The sequence below is a fragment of the Hyaena hyaena genome, unplaced genomic scaffold (genome assembly GCF_003009895.1).
Source record: "Hyaena hyaena isolate Hyena2069 unplaced genomic scaffold, ASM300989v1 scaffold_334, whole genome shotgun sequence".
Classification (NCBI taxonomy): Eukaryota; Metazoa; Chordata; class Mammalia; order Carnivora; family Hyaenidae; genus Hyaena; species Hyaena hyaena.
The window spans coordinates 610,295-635,171 of record NW_024080967.1 but is presented as its reverse complement, the minus strand read 5'-3'; the positions used below and the strand labels follow the sequence as shown (position 1 = coordinate 635,171).

Here is a 24,877-nt window from a genome sequence, read left to right as displayed (position 1 = left end):
AGAGGCGGGCGCTCTTGCTGACGTTCTTGAGCGCGCCGGAAGTGCATGCCTAAGAGAGCGGCGACGAGCGGACGGCTACGTTTACGGGGTCTCCCGGTGGCTCAGAGTCGGTGAGCGCCTTACGCCTTTCCGAGAGGTGCACGGGGCCGAGCGCGCGGGCTGCTACCCCCGAGGAGAGCAGGAGGGCGGGTGTTTTCCGTGGCGGGACATGAGGCTCCCGTTGCATTTGAATCGTGCCCTTGCGGTTGAGGGTGTAGAGACGCAGTGGAGTTTGGAATAAAGGAAACTGTTGAGTCTGAGGCACAGGTTTGCTTCTCTTAAGCGTCTTATGTATAAAGAGGACTGAACTAGGTAACTTCAGTGACCCAAGGTCAGTTAGGAAGTCGGTAAGTTTATAGAATGTGTTCGATGTACCCAGTTAGGTGTTAGGCACTTTGAGAGCTACAAAAAAAAGTGTAAAACAGGCCTTTTTCTGGTGGATATCTCAGTCTAGTTGGGAGACCAGGTCAACTTGGATTCACAGAATGACTCATCTTGGGTGTTGGTATGGACAAATGTTGGACTTCTTGGCGCCTTTTTCTGTTCTGTAAGTCTGTGATGGGCGCACACTGCTTCTTATCTTGAGGAAGTAAACGGGCCCGTCATTCCCGCAGAAAACTCAGAAACTAATGCAAGGTAGTTTATACTTCTACCCACCAGCACACACAGACCAGGCCTCTGACCCTTCCCTGGGAGCCTGCGTGCCAGCAGCCTGGAATCCAGAACCTCTCCTGGAGTCTTCAATCCAGATTGAAGCGGATATCTTCTAGAAGGAAGGAAGTGCATCCAGGGCGCAGCTGAATTTTGAGGGGCTCGGATGCCTCCACATCCACCAGGGGACTGCTGGGACTAATTCTCTTGGCAAACTTGTGGCCAGCCAAAAACTACTATGCTTCACATCCCCGTTATTTTTGGTTACCGCCCAAGATGTAAGCCCGGTTGGTCTTCTATGCTACACCCGCATTCCCATGCTGCTTTCTGCTTCCTTCTCCCTTGTTTAGGCTAGCACTGTTTCTCCCTCTTCTTACACATTTCGCGCCTCAACAGGACAGCTGCGTTCACTGAATCTCTAATTCCCTGCTTAACAAACTCTTTATTGTCAACCTCTTTATGGAAATTCTCTCATCTTGGACTATAACTAACACTTGGCTTTTGCCTTTAGCCCTTTCAGTTGAGTCCTTTCTCTAACACCTGCATTTAATTTTAAGTGATGGGTCTTGCCATATTGAACTGATTTCACTTCCTCAGAATATTTTTCCTGCCCCCATGGTTTTGTGGAGGTTCTTTTCTCTCTCTGAGGCATTTGATTTCTCTGACGTTTCTTCTACCTCTTTGTGGATAATTCCTACACCTGCTAAACTTTTTCAGTTTTCCTGTAACTTAGAGCGGTGTTTTCTAAACTGCCCCCTCCCTCACGAGAGTTAAGTACCCGTGGGCCATGTGCTAAATGCCCTCTTCTTTCCTCATCATAGCACTGACCACATGTATCCTATTTAATTGCTTCTCTCTTTGCCTTCTCTACTAAGCTAGGCTGTGGAGGAGGGACTGTTACTTGTCTTATTTTTGTAACTCCAGTGCCTAACAGGCAGTTAGGTATTTTTTTTTTAATGTTTATTTATTTTTGAGAGAGAGACACACACACACACACAGAGAAGGAAAATGAGTAGGGGAGGGGCAGAGAGAAAGAGTGAGACACAGAATCTGAAGCAGCTCCAGGCTCTAAGCTGTCAGCACAGAGCCGGACTCGGGACTCCAACTCACCAACCGTGAGATCATGACCTGACCCGAAGTTGGACGCTTAACCGACTAAGCCACCCAGGTGCCCCCAGGTATTTCTTTGATTGCAGCTTCTGCAGGTACAGTCTCAGAAGTCAGGCAGTTGACATATCCTCTGAATTTAAAATGGAAGAATCTTTGGAAAGGGGTTGGCTGCTGTTTAGCTTCAGCTGATAGTGGCTGTGTGAACAGGATTCCAGATTACCAGAGCATGTTTTTTCAATAACAGTTGAAAATACAGTTTTTAAAAGTAATCTCTCCCAGTTGAGTGTTGTCAGTGGAATAAAGTGTTTTTTTTTTTTTTAAAGGTTTTAAATGTTTGTGAGAGAGAGAGAGAGCCCCCCCATGAGTGGGGTAGAGCAGAGAGAGAGGGGGAGACAGAATCTGAAGCAGGCTCCAGATTCTGAGCTATCTGCACAGAGCTGGACATGGGGCTTGAACCCATGAACTGTGAGACCTGATTTGAAGTCAGACACCTAACCGACTGAGCCACCCGCGTGTCCCTGGAATAAAGTTTGATTTAAAGAAACAAACAAACCTGGGCCAGACACACATCAGTAGTGGCCTACCAGTCACCAGTTTGAGATCTGTTTTAGTGTTGTAGGGCTTAGAAATGGACTTTGAGGAGAATACTAGATTTTGAGCTGAGCCTTCATGGATGGTTTGAAGTTGAATAAGAATAGAAGGAGGTATTGTATTTTGGAAATATGTCAAACAGCTCCAGGGTGGTGTGTGTTATTTAGTGTGAGGAAGCTGGCATGAATGATCTTTTTGGAGAGAACTGGAGTTTAGGTGAGATGACAGAAGGATCATATAGAGGGCTGAGGAGTTTGGATTTGTTACAGCTAATTAATGTGAAGCAATTTGGATTCTTGATCAAGAAAAGTTCAGGTATGGACGATGTATCAGCAAAATTAACTGAGTATCCCTTTTTAAAGGTGAAACGGAGGGTGAAAGACTGGAAGGAGGCTGATAAGACTGAAGTAAGATTTAGATTTGTAGACATACATAAGCAAACATCTGGTATTTTTGTCTACTTTGATAATTTCAGTTACTTGATCACTTACCCTGAACAGTCAATTTCCTAAGTGTTTAATACATTACAGGGGGGCTTATATAAGAGGTATCCTGAAAGCACTGAAAAGTCAAAGAAATTGTGAAACTAGTAGAAAATGCAGCACTTAAAGTTATATATACATATATATATATAAGTATATATAACTTAAAGTTACATAGTTATTCTGAAGCAATCAGTGGTCTCCTTTCCTTTAGCCTCTTTCTCCTTTAATCTATTTTGTATACTGCCCGGCCAGTCTTCTGGAAGCACATTTTTGTCACACCTTATTTCTAGACTTAAAAGCCTACAGTGAACTTCTTTAGTTTTTTGTTTTGCTTTATCATTTAATGCCCTTGAATTTGTTCTGTCTTTGCCTGTTTCCTTTGTGAAGCACTGCAGGATGATAAAGGGGGCTTGGAATTTAAAGTTATGCATACCTGACTGATTCCAAGCTTTAGCTTTGTGATTTGAGCTTTTCAGAGCCTCTGTGCTTTATGTGAGATAGGAGAGATACGATGTGCTAAAGGGGAGGAAATGAAAGCCTGTTATTTCATGCAGTCCCCCCCCCCCCCCCCCCCCCCCCCATTCCTTTACAATGCATATCTTCTGCTCTGGTCAGTTCCCTCTTTCTCAGGCACAACTTCCATAATTGCTTTTCCTTTTTTTGGTTTGTACCATCCTTCATCCACATTTGAGCAATTTCTCAAGACTCTAACTTTTCTTGGCTTTCTTTTTTTTTCTTAAAAGTTTTCCATGTTTGTTTATGTATGTATGTATGTATGTATGTATTTTGAGAGATAGAGAATTCCAGGCCAGGCTTCATGCTGTCACTGCAGAGCCCAGTGTGGGGCTCAGACTCACTCACCATGAAATCATATGAAATCATGATCTGAGCCAAGATCAAGAGTCTGACCCTTAACTGACTGGGCCACCAAGGCCGCCACCCAGGCACCCATCTTGGCCATAACACACTTTACTACACTTCTCTCTCCCTGATTACTAATCAATGATTAATTTTAGTAGCTATTTTGATCATGTTAATTGGCATCAGTTAGTTTTTTTTCCCCACACACCTTCATTAATTATGTTCTAAAATATATTTTTAATTTAGTTCTGGAATTTTAAACATTTAAAAAATTTTTAATGTTTATTTTTGAGAGAGTGTGTGAGCAGGGATGGGGCAGAGAGAGGAAGACACAGAATCCGAAGCAGGCTCCAGGCTCTGAGCTAGCTGTCAGCACAGAGCCTGACGTGGGGCTTGAACCCACAAACTGTGAGATCATGACCTGAGCCAAAGTTGAGTGCTTAACCAACTGAGTCACTCAGGCACCCCTAAACATTTTTCAATAAAAATAGTATTATCTAAGTTTTAGATTCATGTTAGTCCTTAAAGCTTCTTGTTTGAATTTAGGATTTATGGAAAATGTTTACCTTGGTTTAAGGTCAGTGGATCTCCTCTTGAGATGAAAGGTGTTTAAAATTTTTGAAAAGTGTTAAGTGTTCCACCCCAGGCCAATCATATAGGTAAGCATTGGTATTTTTAAAGCTCTTTAGTGATTCTTGTGTGTAACCAGGGGTACGCACTGCTTTAGGTGCTGGAATGAAAGGATTCTCACTGATAACCTTTTTCTCAAGAATGAAGTGGCATTAGTGTCATGAGAATTGTGGTAGGAGCCATTATCATAACCTTTTTATTTTTTTTGAGATTTTATTTTATTTTTTTTTTTAAAGTAATTTCTATACCCACCATGGGGATCAAAACTCACAACAGTGAGATTAAGGGTCCCATATTCCATTGACTAAGCCATCCAGGTGCCCAGGAACCATAATCGCATAGTGCTCATTGGAAGTTTTCTGAATATGTTTGCTCCACTCTCCGAAACCTTTCATAAGCTGAATGGCATTAAAGAAAGAGATAATTAATGTTTTGTAAAAGCAAAAATCTTTAGATTTCTTTTGGGTAGTGTAAACAGGTACTAATACAGGTCTTTCTTAAAAGTGAAGTGGCATAAAGTAAACTTTCATATAGCAGGGGAAACCTGTAAAAGGTATAAGTCAGTATTCAGGTTCTCCGAATGACTCATGTGGAGGTCATATGAATAATGTCTATTTATTCAGCCACTATTTAATAAACACCTTTACCATGCTAAACAACAGGAGTAAGAGAGAGACACGGTCATTGCCTTTGCAGTGGTGTTGAGTTTGGGAGGGGAGAGTGGAAGAAAAGTAAATTGCATGTGATATTATATAGTACTGTCATAGCAAGGTGCTTTAAGAGACCCATGGGGCGCCTGAGTGGCTCAGTCAGTTAAGCGTCCGACTTCGGCTCAGGTCATGATCTCACGGTTCGTGAGTTTGAGCACCGTGTCGGGCTCTGTGCTGACAGCCAGCTCAGAGCCTGGAGCCTGTTTCGGATTCTGTGTCTCCCTCTCTCTGACCCTCCCCTGCTCATGCTGTCTGTCTGTCTCTCAGAAATAAATAAAACGTTAAAAAAAGCCCAAAGAAGGAACAGCTTTGTTCTTTCTGGAGAATATAAGAAAAGTTGACATTTGAGTGAATCCTGATGGAAGAGTTGAGGATGAAGGCAGCTAAGATCTTCTAGGCAGAGGAAAAGCACTCTAAGCTATGGTGGTGAGAAATAGTGGCACACTTATAGAACAAGAACAAGTAGTAAGTCTGGAGGTTCTGGAACCTGTTGGGGGTGAAGCTGGAAAGGCAGAAGCAAGGTCACAAATAAGCCTTTTTTAAGGTTAAGGTTGACTCCTCATTCTTCAGTTTATGGGGAACAACTGAGTGATTTTTAAATCAGATGTCTTATCAGAGTGAGCATTCTGGCTACTTTTATAGAGTGAGGAAGAAACAGGGAGACCAGAAATAGGGAGGAGTCCAATGGCTAGACTAGGAACATCTGGTACTTATATACTGAAGTGAAAGAAATAACTGGATTTAATGAAGAGTTAGATATGAAAAGTTTTGGGTCTTGTGTGATTCAGGTTTCTGATTTGGGCCATTGGGTACCCGGTGGTGTCATTGATTAAAATGGGGAAGACAGGAGATGAAGCAGGTTTCTGAGAAGTGTGAAGAACTATTGGCATGTTGAATTGCAGATGTCTGTGAGACATCCACTTGAACAGAGTCAAGATGGAAGTGGAATCATTTATCTAGAAGGGACATATTGCCACTATTAATAAATTGACTCCCTGAACTCTGAGCACATTATACAAATTGTTCTAGGTGCTTAATATTAATCATTGAACAACATAGAGATCCTTCCTTTCATAAAATTCATAATCTTAATAGCAAGGGACCAATAATATACATCAAATATAAGTTATATAGTATCTTAGATGACTAGTGCTGTGATTTAGGGGGGTCTGGTAGACAGGTGACATGAAGAAGGTGATATTGAAGGATAAAGATGCAGATACCTGGAGAAGAGCATTCTAGGTCAGGGCGGGAGTGGGGGTTGGAATTGCCAGTGCAAATTCCTAATGCTCATCTAGAGTATGAGGTCCTATGTGGCTTTTCAATAATCATGATTTTCTATTAAAATAGTTATTAATGAAAATAGTGAAAGGAATGGGTTTAGAGAGAAGGGAAAGCTATTTTATTCTGAGTTTTTTGTTTTTGTTTTTTTTTAATCCTAAATGTGTTTAACACTACAGGCCAAAAAGAGCAGAATGCACAGTTATTCGATAGTTTGAGCTGCTGCTATACCCAGTTTGGATAAGGTGACAAATAGATGTGTCACCTTACCTGTGGATTCAAAGTGTGAATGGTTTGGCAGAAGGATATTGCCTGTGACTTTGTGTTTTCTGCTTCTAGGCAACTCTCACTGAACTCCAATCATGCCTATCCTCTTAGCCCTCAACTGAAGTTAACATAACCATGATTGGCTCAGTGGAGTGTTCTAAGAAAAGTTTCTTTTCTGGATTAAATATACCATGATGGTATATTAAACATATTCTCTAATGAATATGGCATAAGAGAATACCATTTTGTAATCCAGAACTGGTTCTTAGCAAACTTCTAAATGAAGCTTATGTTTTCCATACTAATTCTGTTTTCTGCCTTATTGTGATGTAGAGGGTCCATCCATTTTTCAGTTCTTCAGTTTTCATGTCCTTTTGGATCAGAGAACTTTACTGGAGTACTTCTGAGACTCCACTAATGGGAGATTAGTGAAATGGTTACACGGTAAGTAATAGGATCACTTCAGTGAGAGAGCATCTTTGTTTAAATGTAGATGATTGGCTTCTAGTTATGGAATGGGTCAGTAAGTAAATCTGGAGAATGTCATAAATAACATGTGTTGCTAATCAGAAGGTTGTTGAAAGGATTACCTTTTCCCCTTTCTGTTGTCTTAATTCAAGATCCAGCTTACGACCTATCCTCCTTACTGCCCAGTATTCATTTTTCTTTTGTATGTGGTCCTCAAACTGCGTCTTCTGTTTTGTTTTACTAACAGTACAAGGTTGCATATGGAATATTCTGTTTATATTCCTGTTTGCCTAATTATATAGATTTCTTAAGAATTGGGGGTGTTTAATAATTTGGCATGGGCTTCAAATGCTATTTGCTTTTTTTGAGGTGTTTTATACTGGTGGATGCTAAGTATTTTACTCCACCAAGCTCTGTTTAATCTTACCATTTTGTAGTGTTCTACTATTTTTATATTCTTTATTCTGAAAATATATGGTAATTTAGATAACAATAAAGCATTGTATTCTGATAGTGCTATTTTGTTAAAACATTAATAGGTATAGTAAGAGTACACTTAGAAACTAGATACCTATAGATTCTATAAAGATATCAATATTTTAGCATACTCACCAGTAAGAGATAGCTTTAAAAAATAATTATTACAGGAGATTATAGTCTAATGTTTATATTTAATCATTGTATTATAGACATTTAAGTAATTTCAGTATTGATTTTTGTAAGGGAAACAAATTTCTTTTTATAAAATTATTCACTTGTATACAGTAATTGAAATTTTAAAATAAGATCTTTAAAACGTATCAGCTTGTATTTTTATTATTTTTAAAATGTTTATTTTGAGAGGGAGTGTACGTGAGAATCCCAAGCAGGCTCTACTCTGTCGGTGCAGAGCCCGACATGGGGCTTAGTCTCTCAAACCATGAGATCATGACCTGAGCCGAGATCGAGTCAGATGCTCATCTGACTGAGCCACCCAGGTGCCCCTCAACTTTTTAAAAAGTAAAGAGAATGTACTTATTTACTAAACATTTTTACATTTAACTGATTTCTATAACTCCCTGTAAGATGAATACTCCACTGGGGCATCATCAAACACAGTTAAATAGCACAACTGTTAGAGGAGTCACTGTAGGAATTGAAATTGTAGTATAACATTAGTACAATGTGTAGCTGTTTCATAGATGCTATTTGTTTCTAGTAGAAATTAAGTTTAATATACAGATTGACACTCTACAGAAGTGGTAGTTAAATTCATTTGGGAGTTTGCCAGATAAATTCATGTTTTTGTTTTTGTTTTTTGCTGTGTTAAAATAGAGAATTTGCCATTCTAACCATTAACTATACAATTCAGGAGTGTTAATAATAAGTACATTCACATTTTTGCAACCATCACTACTATCCAACACTTTTCATCTTCCCAAACTAAAGCAAAATACCCATTGACTGGTAACTTTGTATCAGATAATGTACATTTATTTAGGCTTTTTTCTGCTTCCATTTGTTGAGGCATCTCTTTAATGCATTTGTTCATATTTAGCTCTTTGAAAAATAAATTTAATTGGTCTCTTGTCTCTTGATCGTGTATATTCTAGATGTTCTGTTTTGAATTCTGATTATATTTTTAATTTTGCTTTGTACTCGCTGCTTTGTTTCCAATTGCTAGGTTTTCATCAAAGTTAAATACTTTGGCTTTCTTTGCTACTTTTTTTAAAGCTTCTGTAAACTGTAGATTAATTAAAGTAGAAATGTTTTGAGGTAGTAACAATAAAATTCTGTTATTTGCCTTGCAGACTGCCAGGCAGAAAAAACCAACTAGATCAGGAGTGACCTATAAACTTAAGACTATAGGCACAACTTTATTTTTGTACTTGGCTAGTAAGCACAGAATTTCTGTGTAGCAATTAAGTGGGCCTAATCTTTCTAGTAGAGCCACTTCCATCCTTTGAGTTTCTTGTAAAGTGGTAGATAGAACTATAGGCTTGAGTAGATTTAGATTCCCTGCTTTTTCTTTTTTTCTTGTTTTAAGATAAGACTAGTTCATAGATTTGCAAATTTCATCACGATTTGCACATTGCTTCTATTGTTACTGTCTTCTTTTACCTAAGCTTGCTCAGTACACTTTATTTCTTTTGGGGGAAAGTCTTAAAAAGTTCTCCATCATGGGAGATACAGGCTTCAAGTTCTGGAATGAAGTCCCAGGAGTAAAAAAGCACAGCATAGAGAATATAGTCAATGATATTACCATAATAGTGATGTATAGTGACAGAAGGTGGCTACATTTGTGAGCATAGGATAACATATAACTACCATGTTGTACCCCTGTAACTAATGTGATGTTGGGTGTCAACTGTCCTCAAAAAGATCTGAAAAAAAGTTCTTCATCAAATTTTTATTTAGTAGATTTAGTAGTTTTTGATGAGTTGATGATTCTTGCCTTGATTTTCGGATGACTTTTGAACATGGGTCTATTTATTGCCAAAATAACACTGTAGGGATTTCCAGACTAAGGATGCCAGATTTTTTTAAAAAAATATGTGATATATTTTAAAGCCAGCATTCTTAATATTCTAGATAAAAATTACCATAAACATTTCATATAGTTCTTTCAGAGATAAGGATAAGAGAGATGTCCTGCCCAGCTCTCAACTAGCAAAATTAGGAGGAGAATTCTTTTAATATAATTTGGTTGTTCTTATGAAACTTGGGTGGCCTCTGGTGGTCAAAATAATCTCTTCTATTTTTAAAGATGTGTTTGAAGGGAGTTTGGCTTACTAATGGTCATAGTTTCTTATTTTAGGGTTATTTTTCTCCATTGGTTGATTTATACAGACACAAATCCTTATGTCTGTATTTTTCCCCCCTCCTACAGGAGATTGTTGAAAACTTTATATTTGATTCCTGAAAGGACTCAAGTAAGTAGTATAGTAGTTATTCTTACATTTTTTGGTGGGAAGCCAGTAATTTTAATATTGTAGTGTTATATCTAGTTAAGAATCTATATAGTATTTCCTTAGAACTCTTGTAGTTTTTGTTTCATTAATTATAAAATTTTACTTTTACTAGTTTTCCTTAAGTTTATTAATTTATATTCATAGTTTTTGCCATCACTTTACACATTATGCTTATTTTTTTAATAAGAAAATTTTTTAAAGTTTTATTTCTTTAATCTGTATACCCGATGTGGGGCTTGAACTCAAAATCCTGAGATCTAGACTCCTGTGTCTCTGACAGGGATGCTTATTGAATGATTCCCAAGACCTTTAAATATACTTATTTTTGTTATGGATCATAGGATGTATAAAATATGCCTTGAAAATATTCATCTTCCTATACTTAGCCACGCAGTCTCCCCAGTGGCAGGTACTATTCCTTCTCTTGCTTATACTTTCAGAAGTATCTGTGCATGTGCATATGTATTCATACCCTTTCTTTTTATTTTCCCAGAGTGGCAGCATATTCAACATATTAATCTACTCTTTGTTCTTTCTTACTTACCAGTATATCTTGGCAATCTTTCTATGTTATATATCGAGTGACTTTTCTTTGAAATGGCTTGCATAATGGTACTTTATATTGGACGTACAACATTTTATTTAATCTATGCCTTCCTGACCAACATTTTACATTGCTTTCAATCTTTGCTGTGCACCTGTGCAAGCATACATAGAAGTCGAATTGCCAGGTCAAGCATATGTGCATTTAATATTTAATATATATTACCAATTTTTTCCTTGTCTGCACCAAGTTATACTTGTTTCATTACTCTATAAGAGTGTTGCTTTCTATACTCCAGTGAAAGGAGTTTGATTTTTGCAGAGGTTTGGGTAAAAATTAGTATTCCATTATAGTTTTAGTTTTCATTTTTCTTATTTTGAATAAAGTTGAGCATCATTTCAAAAGATTGAGTCATGGTATTCTTTTTTTTTAAAATTTTTTTAATGTTTTGTTTATTTCTGAGAAAGAGAAACAGCGTGTGCAGGGTAGGGTCAGAGAGAAAAGGAGATACAGAATCTGAAACAGGCTCCAGGCTCTGAGCTAGCCATCAACACAGAGCCCGACGTGGGGCTTGAACCCATGAACTTGTGTGATCATGACCTGAGCCGAAGTTGGACTCTTAACCCACTGAGCCACCCAGGAGCCCCTATTCTTTTGTGAACTGACTTCATATCATTTGTCCATTTTTCATTTGTGTTCATTTTTTTCTGTTATTTGGTTTCAATTGGTTGCTGTTATTTCTCTGTCCTGTCAAGTAGGATAAACTGATGGATTCAATAAAAGTGGGATAGGCAGAGTAATTTTGACACTTTCTTTTCTTTTTGTTTCAACTTTCAAGCTTCTGTCAAGTCTTGTACCTAAAAGATTGGTTACTTTGAAATAAGTTTTTTTTTTATTTTTTATTTTTTATTTCTAGGAGAGAGAGAGAGAGAGACACCGTGAGCAGGGGAGGGTCAGAGAGAGAGGGAGTCACAGACTGAAACAGGCTCCAGGCTCTGAGCTGGCAGTCAGCACAGAGCCCGATTCTTAATCATGTCTTTATGGACATGGAATTCAGGTTGACCAATGTTAAGAGCTAACTTGGAACTAAGATTTTTCTAGGCATCTTGGCATTAGTTCATTTTTTAGGTCTATTTGTATTAGAAGATATCATAGGTTTGTTTTTAAAGAGAACATTAAGATTGTCTGTACTATGGTTAGTGTCAAAAAATACTGCCCTAATCTTCTAGACTTTGTTTTTTTCTTAGCCTAAACCATTAGAATTACATACTGCCAAGATGGGAGATGTCCTCTTTTTTCCCCCTTTCGTGTTACTACCTCCTAAGGAGCCACCAAAAGTCTTTTGACCTGTGTTTTCTCTGAGGAATTTTCCTTCTTTACAAATCTGTGGACTAGAGTCTGGATTTGTTACTCTATTTTCTATGTACTAAAAGGCCCTGAGTTAGTACCTGTTCCATTTTCACTTCTTGCTCATGATCATCCTTCTACATATCAGATGATTCATAGTTCTTAGGTCGGATCCTGCTTCATTTTCTCCTGGTTCTGCCTTGTTAACTATTTCTCATCTACTCTGGTGGTTATTGACCTGCTGCCTGTGGGCTGTCTGTCTGTTTTTGTAAATAAATTTTTTTTTGGAACATGACCACACTGCTGCATTGATATGTATTACCTATGGTTGCTTTCATATTATAACAGTAGAATTGAGTAGTTATGACAGAGACCTGTGACCTGCAAGGCTGAAAATCTTAGTCTTTTACTGGTCCTTTACAAAAATGTTTGCCAACCACTTATCTATTGTATTCCTATTTCATAGAAATGACCTTCAGGCTATTTCCTGCACCCTTTTCTCATCTTCTCTATGTATTAGCCCTTCACCCAGAACATATCAGCTCTCAGTCAAAGTAGGAAGCCTCTCTCTGCATCCCAGATGTGAAAAATGTTGACAGAACTTTTAATTTCAAATCGTATGATAGTGCCTTTGCATTAAAATAAATCTGTAGCAGTAAAAGCAAAATTGAGAGTGCTCTATTTTGTGGTTTATTGAGTATGTTTTTATAGGATTAAACACTTAAAGTGTTTAGTACTTTTCTTGGTTAAAACCATTTCATTGAGGGAAAAAAAAACATTTCATTGAACATATAGAGAAAAGAGAGAAGCTCCAAGAATGTAGAAAAACAAAAAACTTAGTCTTACAGAAAACATCCATCAAGAAATGGTAGACTGCTTGCTGATCAGCATTTGAAATTATTCATGAAAATGAATCTTTTCTATTTTGGTATGGGAATGAAGAAATATTAGAGATTTTTTACTACAGTTGATGGGAACAAGCTCTTTGAAGCTTTAAATAGCCTTTAAAATGCAAGGTGGAGCTTTCTATTATATTTTTTTAAAAAGAACATTTCAAAATTATTTGGAGGAAAAATTGCCTTAATCATTCTTTTTTCCTTTTGGTCACTTACATTGTTTTCATTAAATACTTCTAGAAAATATTTGTGTTAGAAAGTACTTGTTTTTTTAATCTTCTCTACTACTTACTGAAAATATAAAAAACGTAATTCTCTGGTTTCTTTTTGTTTAGTGGCTTACAGAAAAGATGAAATGTGGTCCGAGGGACGATATGACTATGAAAGGCTTCCAAGAGAACGGGTACCTCCTCGAAGTCACCCCAGTGTAAGTTGCTACTAATGCAGAATAATTCACAACCTCGTATCCAAGTGACTTTGGTACACCAAAGCTAGCCCCCTAACAAAATCTTTAAATGCCATAATTTACCGTTTTAGATGGAAATATAGACAGATTAAGTTTATCATTTAAAATAAAAGGCAATATTTTATTCATGTAGATAATCTATATTTTATATTGGCTAAATTTCTAAAACGGGAAGTTTTTATATTGAATTTGTGAAGAAAATTGAGGTTTTATAAAGGTAGACCATCAGTTAATGAAGGAGTATTTGAGCACCTGCTCCTACTATTGGCTGTCACCTATTTTTCTCTATTCCTAAAAATGTTTGCAAATTGGATATGTGAAATTAAAACTTAAGAGCAGCTTGGGCAGGCAGGCAGCTTCTGGTGTACTGTCCTGTTGCTTGTCTCTTTGTTGCTTTGGGGATTTTTAATGAGGCCTTTTGCTTATTATTGTATTCCCAGCACCATCTAGTACCTGGCACATAGTAGGAGCTCAGTGTTTATTGAATGAATCTATGTACTTTTTCTCCAAAATTCTGTGCAGAGACCCAAGGAAGGGTTTGGAGAAGGTCAAGAAGCTGTAAGTCTTAAACTTTTGCACAGGCCCATTCTTAGCACCAAGGGATTTGGATTGTGGTGATGATATGTAAATATATTATGGATTCATTATACATCTTCAGAGGGCACAAATATTTGTTTATATGTTATTTTTTCACTTCTATATCCTTAGTCCTACAACCCATTTAGATTTGTAAAGTCACATTCAGCATTGTCATTTGGCCTCAATTATAGCTTAGGTGGGGTTGATCTAAAATGATGAATGATGGGCTTTTTGGCTTTTGCCTCGGAGGAGGCGAAGGTACAGCTGTCCTCTGTCGTCCTGAATCTGGGTTCATACGAACACCAGCTGCTTCCTCCATGCCGGCAAAGTTTGAGATCCCAGCCCCAAAGTGATCAAAGTGTATACCTGAGGTGCACCAGTGGGGAAGTTGCTGCTATGTCTGCCCTAGTCCCCAAGATCAGCCCCCTGGGTCTGTCTCCAGTAAAGGTTGTTGATGACATTAACAAGGTAACTGTAACTGAGGATTACAGTGAAACTGACCTTTCAGAACAGAAAGGCCCAAATTGAATTGGTATCTTCTGCTTCTGCCCTCAAAGCTGTCAAGGAACCACCAAGAGACCAAAAGAACCAGAAAAACATTAAGCACAGTGAAAATACTACTTTTGGTGAGATTGTCGACTTTGCCCGACAGATGCAGCACCCATCTTTAGCCAGAGAACTCTCTGGGACCATTAAAGAGATCCTGGGAACTGCCCAGTCTCTGGGCTGCGATGCTGATGGCTGGCATACTCATGACACCATAGATGATATCAATAGTGGTGCAGTAGAATGCCAGCTAGTTAAGAACTACAAAGAAAAATATTATACGAAAGGATCACTTAAGAACCAAAAAAAGGAAAGAAAAGACAAAAGATTGACAAAATGAAGAGGCCTGCCATATTTCAGAGTGGGTTGACTTAATTATTACTATATGTCATTCTTTCCAGGTTTTTATTTTTTTTATGTTTCTTTATTTTTGAGAAAGAGAGCGCTTGAATGTGAGTCAGGGAGGGACAGAGAGGAGGACAGAGGATCCGAAACAGGCTCTGTGTTGAGGCTAGTGCAAGGCTCGAACTCAAACTGTGAGATCATGACCTAAGCTGAAGTTGGACACTCAACTGATTGAGCCAGCTGGTGCCCCTCCAGATTTATTTATAATTAAAATTTCAATTAAATTCTTTTCAACTTGATAAAATTACTTTATCATTTACCTGGAAAAAAAACAAACAAGTGATAAGATATAAACGTAATGTGGGACCAATGCATGGATGGGAAACAGATGGGAAAAGGGATGACTTTAGAAAAAAAAAATTAGGACCCCTACCTTCCCAAGGATATATCCCATTAGGAATTTATATTTCAAGGATACTTAAAATAATTTTCTGTGCAATTATGCCACCAACTGGATATATGGATGGGTTTGTTTTAGTTTTCAATTTTGGGTAATTGCTTTTTTTTTCCCCCCCTTAATGTAACACAGGACTCCAAATAATAAAATCAGGTACATTTAGAGAGGGGATGACTTTTTTTTTTTTTTTTAAGTTTATTTTGAGAGAGAGAGAGCATATGCACGAATGGAGGAGGGGCAGAGGGAGAGAGGGGGAGAGAGAATCCCAAGCAGGCTCTGCACTGACAGTGAGGGGCTTGAACTCAAAACTGTGAGATCATGACCTGAGCTGAAATTGAGAATCGGATGCTTAACCACCTGAGCCACTCAGGAGCTACTAGAGAAGGGATGACTTTTAAATGGTAGCTTACTATAATGTCATTTAACTAGTTCCTGCTAGTTCCATATGTAAACGTCTTAATCTTCAAAACAGTGCTGAAGTGTTGAATGGTACAACATTTATACTACTCAGCAGAATGTTTTAGAAGACGCAAAATGTAGGTAGGGGTTTATATACAGACTCTCCAAAGGCAAGGGAAAGAAAAGCAAAAATGAACTATTGAGACCTCATCAAGATAAAAAGTTCTGCACAGCAAAGGAAACAATAAGAGTAAAAGGCAACTGATGGAATGGGAGAAGATATTTGCAAATGACATTAGATAAAGGGTTAGTATCAAAAATCTGTAAAGAACTTCCCAAACCCAACACTTGAAAAACAGATAATCCAGTGAAGAAATGAGCAGAAGACATGAATAGACACTTTTCCAAAGAAGACATCCAGACGTGGGAAACAAATACATGAAAAGATGCTCAACATCACTCATCATCAGGGAGATACAAGTCAAAATCACAACGAGATACCACCTCACACCAGTCAGAGTGGCTAAAATTAACAATTCAGGCAACAGTGGATATTGATAAGGATGTGGAGAAATGGGAACCTTCTTGCACTGTTGGTGGGAATGCAAACTGGTGCAGCTGCTCTGGAAAACAGTGTAGAGGTTCCTCAAAAAATTAGAATTACCCTCATAACCCAGCAACTGCACTACTAGGAATTTATTCAAAGGAAAGAGGAGTGCTGTTTCAAAGGGTTGCATGCACCCCAATGTTTATAGCAGTGCTATCAACAATAATAAAATTATGGAAGGAGCACAAATGTCCATCACTGATGAATGGATAAAGAAGATGTGGTATATATATACACAATGAAATATTACTCTGGTGATGAAAAAGAATGAAATCTTCCCATTTCTCACAATGTGGATGGAACTGGAGGCTATTATGCTAAGCAAAAGAAGTCAGAGAAAGATCTATCACATGATTTCACTCATATGTGGAATTTGAGAAAATTAACAGATCATAAGGGAATGGAAGGAAATATAAGATAAAAACAGAAAGGGAGACAAACCGTAAGAGACTCTTAAATACAGAGAACAAACTGAGAGTTGATGAGGATGGGGAAAATGCATGATGGGCATTAAGGAGAGGGCACTTGTTGGGATTAGCATTGGGTGTTATATGTAAATGATGAATCACTGGGTTCTACGCCTGAAGTCAAGACTACACTGTATGTTAACTAACTTGAGACCAAAAAAATGTAATTTCAGACAATAGTGGGAAATATTCGTGATCAAATCATGGAAGAAGTTGTGATATAAACCCTGTATTACACCATTCTGCATTATATATGAATGCTGTGTTATATCATAGAAAACATTGCAGGGGAAGTTGGCCTAAAGACGAGGCAGAGGGACCTGCCAGGAGGCTGTAGACTATTGCTAGGTAGGGGGATTCCTTTAAACCAGTCATTGTTCAAACCGAGCTGGAGAGGAGTGAGTTTAAAGATGGGAATAATCTGTTATTAGTGTCTTACGACAAATAAGAAGGGCCCTTTGGATCTCTAGTTAGGTCATTGTGTGAGAATGGGTTTGAGAAAATTCATACCTAATAGCCTTTGTTTTCTCCTAGGATAAAGTAGAGATGAGGCCAGCATTGAATTTGGAACAGCCATTGTTGGTGTCTCTTCACCAGAGATGTTTAAAAAGACTGTTGATGAGAGAGTAGTGAGTTTATGCACTGTAAATTATAGGGGCGCCAGTCTGCAGGAATGTGCACTTTATTACCTAAGTAGCCCAGTTTAGGAGTGGAGAAAGCAAGTTGTATTGATTTCAGATTGCACAATGAGTGATAGACTCAGAAAGATAAGAATATTGAAAGTTCTGACTCAGAATTATTGAGGTAATACATGATGTGTTATGGGCTGATTCATAAAGGAGCTAAGACTATAAGAGGGACAGTGGGTTAAAAGAAGTGAGGGGTTGAAGGACAGGAAAATCTCAGTGAGGTTGAATACCGGGGAATGACAGAAATATAGGCAACTGGTATTTTAGAGTGTGGAGTTTCCGAGAGAGGACAGTTCTGGATAATTAAAGTTCAGTGGATGGTGGTCGGAATAGAGGGTGAGTGAAGGTTACTGGAGTGGAGATCAGAAAAACTTGGAGGCTAGATTTTAGATCAGTGATTTAAATAAGAGGCTCTCAGTCGTTGCCATACATTAAAGTCACCCAAAGAGCTGGGTGACATAAATACCAATGTCTGGGCCCCACCCAGATAGTTAAGGCCTAAGCTTTGCAGGTAAGATATGAACATCAATGTTGTGTAAAAGTTCTTCAGGTGACTCTTAACGCAGTTAAGAAATGCAGATTAGGTGAACACTGAAGTCACCGATGATGACAGGTGTTGAGGTAAAAATGACAGGTGATGGAAGTTCCCAGTGGATGAGGATATTGTAGTAAAAGTAAACAAATTAAAACATTTTCATTTTTATTTAATTTATGTGTGTATAAATGTGAAACAGAGGCTTCTTTATAGAATAATTTCATCAGCAGGAAGCAGATATGTTTTATTACCACAAGTGCATTTCAAATCAGACTAGAGGTACTCATTCAACTGTCTCTAAATGCGTAAAGGTAAATCTGACTTTCCTAATTTCTCTGGCTACTTGCTTCCTCCCAGATGAGGAGGAGCCTAGTTTGCCTTTCTCCTGAGAGCACAGAACCTGCCCAGACCTTGTACAGCTTCATTCCTTTCCTTTTCTGGAAAAAATTTTAATCCATTAGATTTGTCCCTACATTCCCCCAATCAGTCTCTCCTGGTTTATAAATTCTTCAGTATTCCCACATCTTCAAGACTCAGATGATTTTACTAGTGAACTTGGCCTTATTTTGGTTAGAAATTTAAAGTCTTCCCTTTCCCTCAATTATGTGCCTTTGATGGCTCTTAGAAATTATCCCTTTGCCTTCTATGTTATACCTACATTTTAGTTAAATAAAGTACAGTATCTTAAACTTTTTGGTGCCATGGATCCCTTTAATAGTCTGGTGAAGCCTATGGATCCCTTTTCAGAGTAGCGTCTTTAAAACGGTAAAATGAAATAACACAGAATTAAAGCACTTATATTTGAATATATTTGAATATTTACACTTATATTTGAATATGATTCTCAAACTATTAACAAATTTGTGATGTAGTAAAATGTACTTTAGTAGGCCAATAAATATTAAGAGCTAATGGTCAGGTTCATTACTGTATTTTCAAAATAATGAGAATAAATGGTTTTTGAGATATCTGCAATAGCTATGATATGATGATATCTGATTTCTGTTAAGTGATGAAGCCACAGATATTGCTATTGTTATTTTGTTTTCTGTTGCTGCATTTGGGTGAAAAAACTTAATTTTACATTCACATATGATTTGAAGGACCTGCTAAATCCTTAGGCTAGAAAAGCGTTTGATAAATTACAGTAGAACAGAAATATCAGTAAAGCTATTATTCCTGACTTTGGAGCTAATAATTAAACTTTATTTAAAGCTTGTGTATTGTGGTTACAAAGCAGAGCTCATCTAATGTTATTTTAAAAATCGTATTTGTATATCACATTGATTTCCACAAGAATGTTCACAAGCAGCATTGTTTGTAAAAGCTCAAACTGGCAACAATCTGATGTCTAACAGTGGAATAGATAAATGTGCAGTTTATAGAGCAGTGAGAATGAGTGGACCTGAATGGACCATCGCAAAACCAGCACCATGTATGAACGTCACAAACATCCTACTGAAAGAAAGAAGCCAAATACGAGAGTATATATCTTGTATTTCCTTTTGTTTCAGAATAGGCAGGACTCACCCAGTAAAGTGGTTACTTTTGGGAGGGGGAAGTAGTGACTGGGAGAAAGCAGAGGAAGGCTTTTGCTGTACTAGGCGTGTTCAGTTTTTTCAAGTGGGTAGTATTACACAGTGTGATTACCTCGTGAAAATTTATCCAGGAGTACATTTATGACTTGTATGCATTTTGTATATATGTCATACTTCCATAAAAACGTAAAGTTTTGAAAAGACAGATTATTTTTTTCTAAATATAAAACTGGTTAATCCTTTAAAAAGTAGGAACACCCTCTCATTAGTGCCTGGGAAAAAGGAAGGTAATGCTCTATTTTATTTTGTATATTTGGATTCTTTTTCTAACAGAAAAGCAATTTTACTGCATTTCTTTTTTTCTCATTGCTATCATTTACTCATTACTTATATTCAGCTGTTAACATTTGATGAAAACATGGTTTATTGTGTATTTATGAATCTGTCCTTTATCCGTCTATTTAACGCATCTAATTTTTTGAAATATTTCTGAGTAAACTGGACAACAATATGTGTGCTTTTCATTAACTACATGAGTATACCTATCATTAAAGTACAGTATTTTTTTCCAACTTTTTCTAAATGTGAAAATTACACATGTGAAATGCAAATCTGAAGTGTTTATTTGCTGAGTTTTGACTTAGAAATATTCCTTTGTGTAGAGCTACCCTAGGAGGTGTTTTCCTTTTTTGACTGACAGAATTGCAAGAACTATCTTTTTGTTGTCATTATTTCCAGGAAGGAAGGATCAGTTCTTGGCTATATTCTGTAACAGTGTGTTCTGATTTTCTGGGGCAGTTCCAATTTCAGATATTTAACCCATTATTTGCCAAAGCCATTGAAATGCAAAAACACTTCTATTTCTTTGAAAATTCAGTGAATGAATAGGTACTATTACAGAAATGTATGTTACAAAAATATGAGTGATCAGGAGCACCTGGGTGGCTCAGTTGGTTAAGCATCCCACTTCGGCTCAGAACGTGATCTCACGGTTCGTGATCTCGAACTGCGTGTCAGGCTCTGTGCTGATAGCTAGCTCAGATCCTGGAGCCTGCTTCAGATTCTGTGTCTCCCTCTCTCTCTCCCCCTCCCCTGCACATGCTGTGTCTCTGTCTCTGTCTCTCTCAGAAATAAATTTAAAAAACAATTATAGGGGAGCCTGGGTGGTTCAATCGGTTCAGTGTCCGACTTTGGCTCAGGTCATGATCTCACAGCTTGTGGGTTCAAGCCCCTCATCGGGCTCTGTGCTGACAGCTCAGAGCCTGCAGCCTGTTTCAGATTCTGTGTCTCCCTCTCTGACTGTCCCCTACTCAAGCTCTCTCTCTCTCTCTCTCTCTCTCTCTCTCTCTCTCAGAAATAAATAAAAAACAGTAAAAATAAAATAAAATAATATAAAAATTATAAAAAGAGTGATCAGAGAGGGAATCTGAAGCTTTCAAAAGCAGAAGTCCACCAGCCTGTGTGGTAGACTTTTTTGTTGTGTGTGGTTTGTGTGGTAGTTTTCTAGTTAAAAAACAAACAAAACGTGATGCCAGAAGTAACATGAAATTGATATAACAAAGTAGAACGTGTGTTAGGTGTGTAGTGCTTACTCTGTGCCAAGTGCTGTTCCAGGTGCTGGGAATAGATCAGTGAATTGAGACGAGGCTTCTGTGCCCATGAAGCTTGCATTCATACTAAATTGATTGTTTTAGGCAGTGATGGGATTAACTATTTATATGCTATCATAATTAGTTTGCTGGTATCTTTGTGTGTTGTAGTTGTTTTTTACATTCTTATAAGGACAAATATTAAAGATGTAAAAGTAGGCAAAATAACAAAATGAACTCATTTTATTTTGAACTCAAATCATCCAAGTGGCAGTTACCAGCTCTTGGTCATTCTTTTTTTTTTGTCTATGCCTCCCCCAGCTTTTTTTCTCCCAGATTATTTTGAAGTAAATCCAAGATACCCTATTTCACATGTAAATAAAGATGTTAGTATGTTTCCAAATGATAAATATGTTTAAGAGGAGTTGCTTATCAAAATTTTTCTTTTAAATAAAATATTTTTGTGTTAGATTTCATGCCACATATTGTAATGACAATGGGAAAGTTTTTAATGTTTGTTTTTGAGAGAGAGTGTCTGTGTGAGTGGGGTAGGGGTAGAGAGAGAGAGAGAGAGACACAGAATCTGAAGCAGGTTCCAGGCTCTGAGCTGTCAGCACAGCTCAGATGACACAGGGCTCAAACTCATGAACTGTGAGATCATGACCTGAGCCAAAGTCGGATGCTTAACTGTCTGAGCCACTCAGGCACCCCTGATATTGGAAAACATTTTAAAGAAACGTGCTAATCCTCATAATTTGCCCCAGTTAGTAACAAGACTAAACATTAGTGTGGAAAATTTGACACTAAATATTGAATGATACAAAACTTGGTGCTTTCACTAACTGAAAATATTTCTCATAAGAGGTAGTTCTATTAAATTGGAATTGATAGCTAATTAAGAAATAATTGCTTATTTTGTAACAAAACTTAATCACCATTTCTGATGTAAAAATTGTAAAACTAGTTTGTAAGTATCTTAATCTAATTTTCATTAGCACAAACAAAACTGAACAGTCCTTATTTCACAAACTCAGAAGCCCCAATGGTAGGAATTGTTCTAGCCCCAAGATAGTGACCTATGTGAATGTGTAAATTTCACAGACCTATAACTTCTCAAAAAAGTATGTATATGCAAGGTTTTGCTTTCTACGTCCTGACAGTGGATCATGATTAAGTAAAATAGGCTTAAACATTTTTTTAAAAATGAGTTACATATACTTTTTTATTTTGGTCTGATCATAATACTAATTTTGGAGGAGCAAATCTGATAGATTTTATACGTATGTTTGGAAATTCTAGTAACAGCCATAGAAAATTGGTACATGGTAAAAATATACAACACTTGTATTAAATTGATATGGTCTGATCTTTTTAATGGGATACTGTACATATTTTTCATAATGAACTAAAGCAGTGAAAATTGATTTCATCGAGGTAAATTCAGATTATATGTCCACACTCAAGATTTGAAATAACCTGCATTTTATTTTTTAAAATGTTTGTTTATTTTGAGAGAGAGAGAGCAAGCACATGCAAGTGAGGAGAGGGGCAGAGAGAGAGGAGAGAGAATCCCAAGCAGGCTCTGAGTTTTCAGCACGGAGCCCGACCAAGGGCTTGATCTCTTGCTGAAATTCAGAGTTGGACACTTAACTGACTAAGCCACCCAAGGTGCCCCTGAAATATCTGCATTTTAAATAATAGAAATGTTTTGATTCCATTGGGTTAATTTTTAAATTAATCGAAAATGATCCTCTTATCCTGAATCTTTTAAGATCTTCTTTAGAAGTTATAATTTTTATTTCTGGTTTGTATATAACAGTGCCATTATTTTCCAAGACGTTTCTAAAATGAAGGCTCCAACCTTATCAGTACCTGACGCCTTGTGTATTTCTGTTAGCATTTAGAAAGGAAAATTACAGGGCTTCTGGGTGGCTCAGTTGGTTAAGCGTCTGACTCTTGGTTTCAGCTCAGGTCATGATCTCATGGTTTGTGGTTTCGAGCCTTTTGGAGTTCTCTCTCCCTTTCTATCTGCCTCTCCTGCTCATTGACACGTGCGTGCTCTCTCTCCCTTTCTCTCAAAATCAATAAACATTTTAAAAAAAGAAAAAGGAAAATTACATGTTTATAGCTCAGTGTAAAATTTGTAGGAGAATTTCAAACACTGATGGTTTTTCCAACAAGGTCAATATAAAATACTGTTTGAACTTTTTTATTAAAAAAAACTTTTGAAAAAATTTCTGAGAAATTTGCCTCTCATCATGTATTTTATTGGGGAAAAAAAATCCTTGCATAGTATTCCTAGATAAGAAAGGAACTTTCTGAAAATATAATCTTGCTTTATCACAGACTCCTCCAGTCATCTTCATTTCCTTAAATCTTTTCATATAACTAGGGAATTTTCCTTAAGAATAGATGCCTATTATAGAGGTGAGATGGTAATAATGTACTTATATTTGAACAGTCTCAAAACATAAAGAAAATTCCAGTTTGATCTTCATTGCCAGATACAGAGCTGTCATCAGGAGGATTTTTGTTTTGTTTATTTTTTCTGTTACTGATTAACAACTTTGGAATGATTTCACTTTATTTTTATTTGGAAAAAACAATTTATTATATCTATGACTAAATGTGATTCGAGTTTTACTTATTTGAAAGTTTTACCGTATGCATTTTATAATCCTAAAATAACTTTGAATTAGAGGAAAAAGTTGCTTTGTAAAATAATGAGCTCTCTATTCATAAAAGTGTTTAGACATGCATACTTACGCCACCATCCCTCCAAATAAATATTTACAAACCAACAAGGATGTTATAGAATGGAATTGTATGGTTTCTTGGTGGAGAAATCAGTGATTCTAATTTTAAGAATAACAAATTTTGATTTAGAGAATGCTATAAATTATGTTGCTAATTTTGGCTTAATGTTGAGTTTTTTTAAGAAGCTCAATGTTTGCATAGATTTAATTGAAACCTGTATTGAGAGATAATTTTTATAAGAGCATATGGGTTCATTTGTCTCCTACATGTTATGTAAACTATATGATTTAATGTAATATCTAACATACTAAAAAAAAAGAAACCACCTTATAGAACCATGGGAAAATTAGATCATTTTAATTCTTAAGTAGATATGAACTCTTAATTTTATTTTTTCTCAGCATATTAACAAATTTCCTACCCACTTGGAAATTGGAATAAGACACTGTAACTTAATGACTGAATAATTGTAGTTATTAATGTTAAGAAATTATTTAAGAAAGTAGACACTTGGAAGGATTGTGTTTCACTTAGACATTAAAAAGGTAATCACAACAACAAACGTTTTTGAGTACATAGTGTGCCCTACACATTGTACTAAATGTTTTACAATCTGCTTTTTATTTAGTCTTCATAACAGCTCCTTGAGGTAGGTAATAGTATTAATCTATTGTATTGATGTAAAACTGGACATAAAGATGGTAGAGTAATGCCCTGAATGTTGGGCTTTATATTGGATTTTGTTTTTATTTTGTCAAACCAGTTACTTTAATTGAGCATGTCTTATATTTTGATTGTTTTCTAATTTCTTTCACATACATTTAATCTGATATTGATAGAAGACAAACCATGAATACTCCAGGCAAGATTATTTATAAACACATGTTGTGTAGCTCTTTAGTCCTTACTTGTTGATAACCATTTTCTTCAGGTATTTCAAAGCAACTGCTACTTAAGATAGGTGTTCTCCCTCTGTCCAGTTTCCCAGCCCCCACAAAAAAATCCATTGCTTAAACTTTATTTTAAAGTTTATATATTTAAGAAAGAGAGAACATGGGAGGGGCAGATAGAG

General features: G+C 36.9%; 1 protein-coding gene and 1 pseudogene across 12 annotated transcripts in view; both read left to right on the top strand.

Moving 5' to 3' along the window:
• PPHLN1 (periphilin 1) overlaps positions 1-24,877 on the top strand; it is a 181,371-nt gene that overhangs the window by 34,191 nt on the left and 122,303 nt on the right. The window contains exons 1-3 of one of the 12 annotated variants that reach the window (XM_039249333.1): positions 45-110; positions 9,963-10,005; positions 13,167-13,258. In XM_039249333.1, the coding sequence (XP_039105264.1) occupies position 10,005; positions 13,167-13,258 (93 nt within the window). In that variant the 5' untranslated portion in view covers positions 45-110; positions 9,963-10,004. Of the gene's footprint in view, positions 1-30; positions 111-180; positions 307-333; positions 371-701; positions 969-9,962; positions 10,006-13,166; positions 13,259-24,877 lie in introns of those variants that run through there. The other 11 variants (XM_039249335.1, XM_039249334.1, XM_039249336.1 and 8 more) reach the window with 11 other exon arrangements.
• Positions 14,089-14,762, top strand: LOC120243263 (annotated as a pseudogene).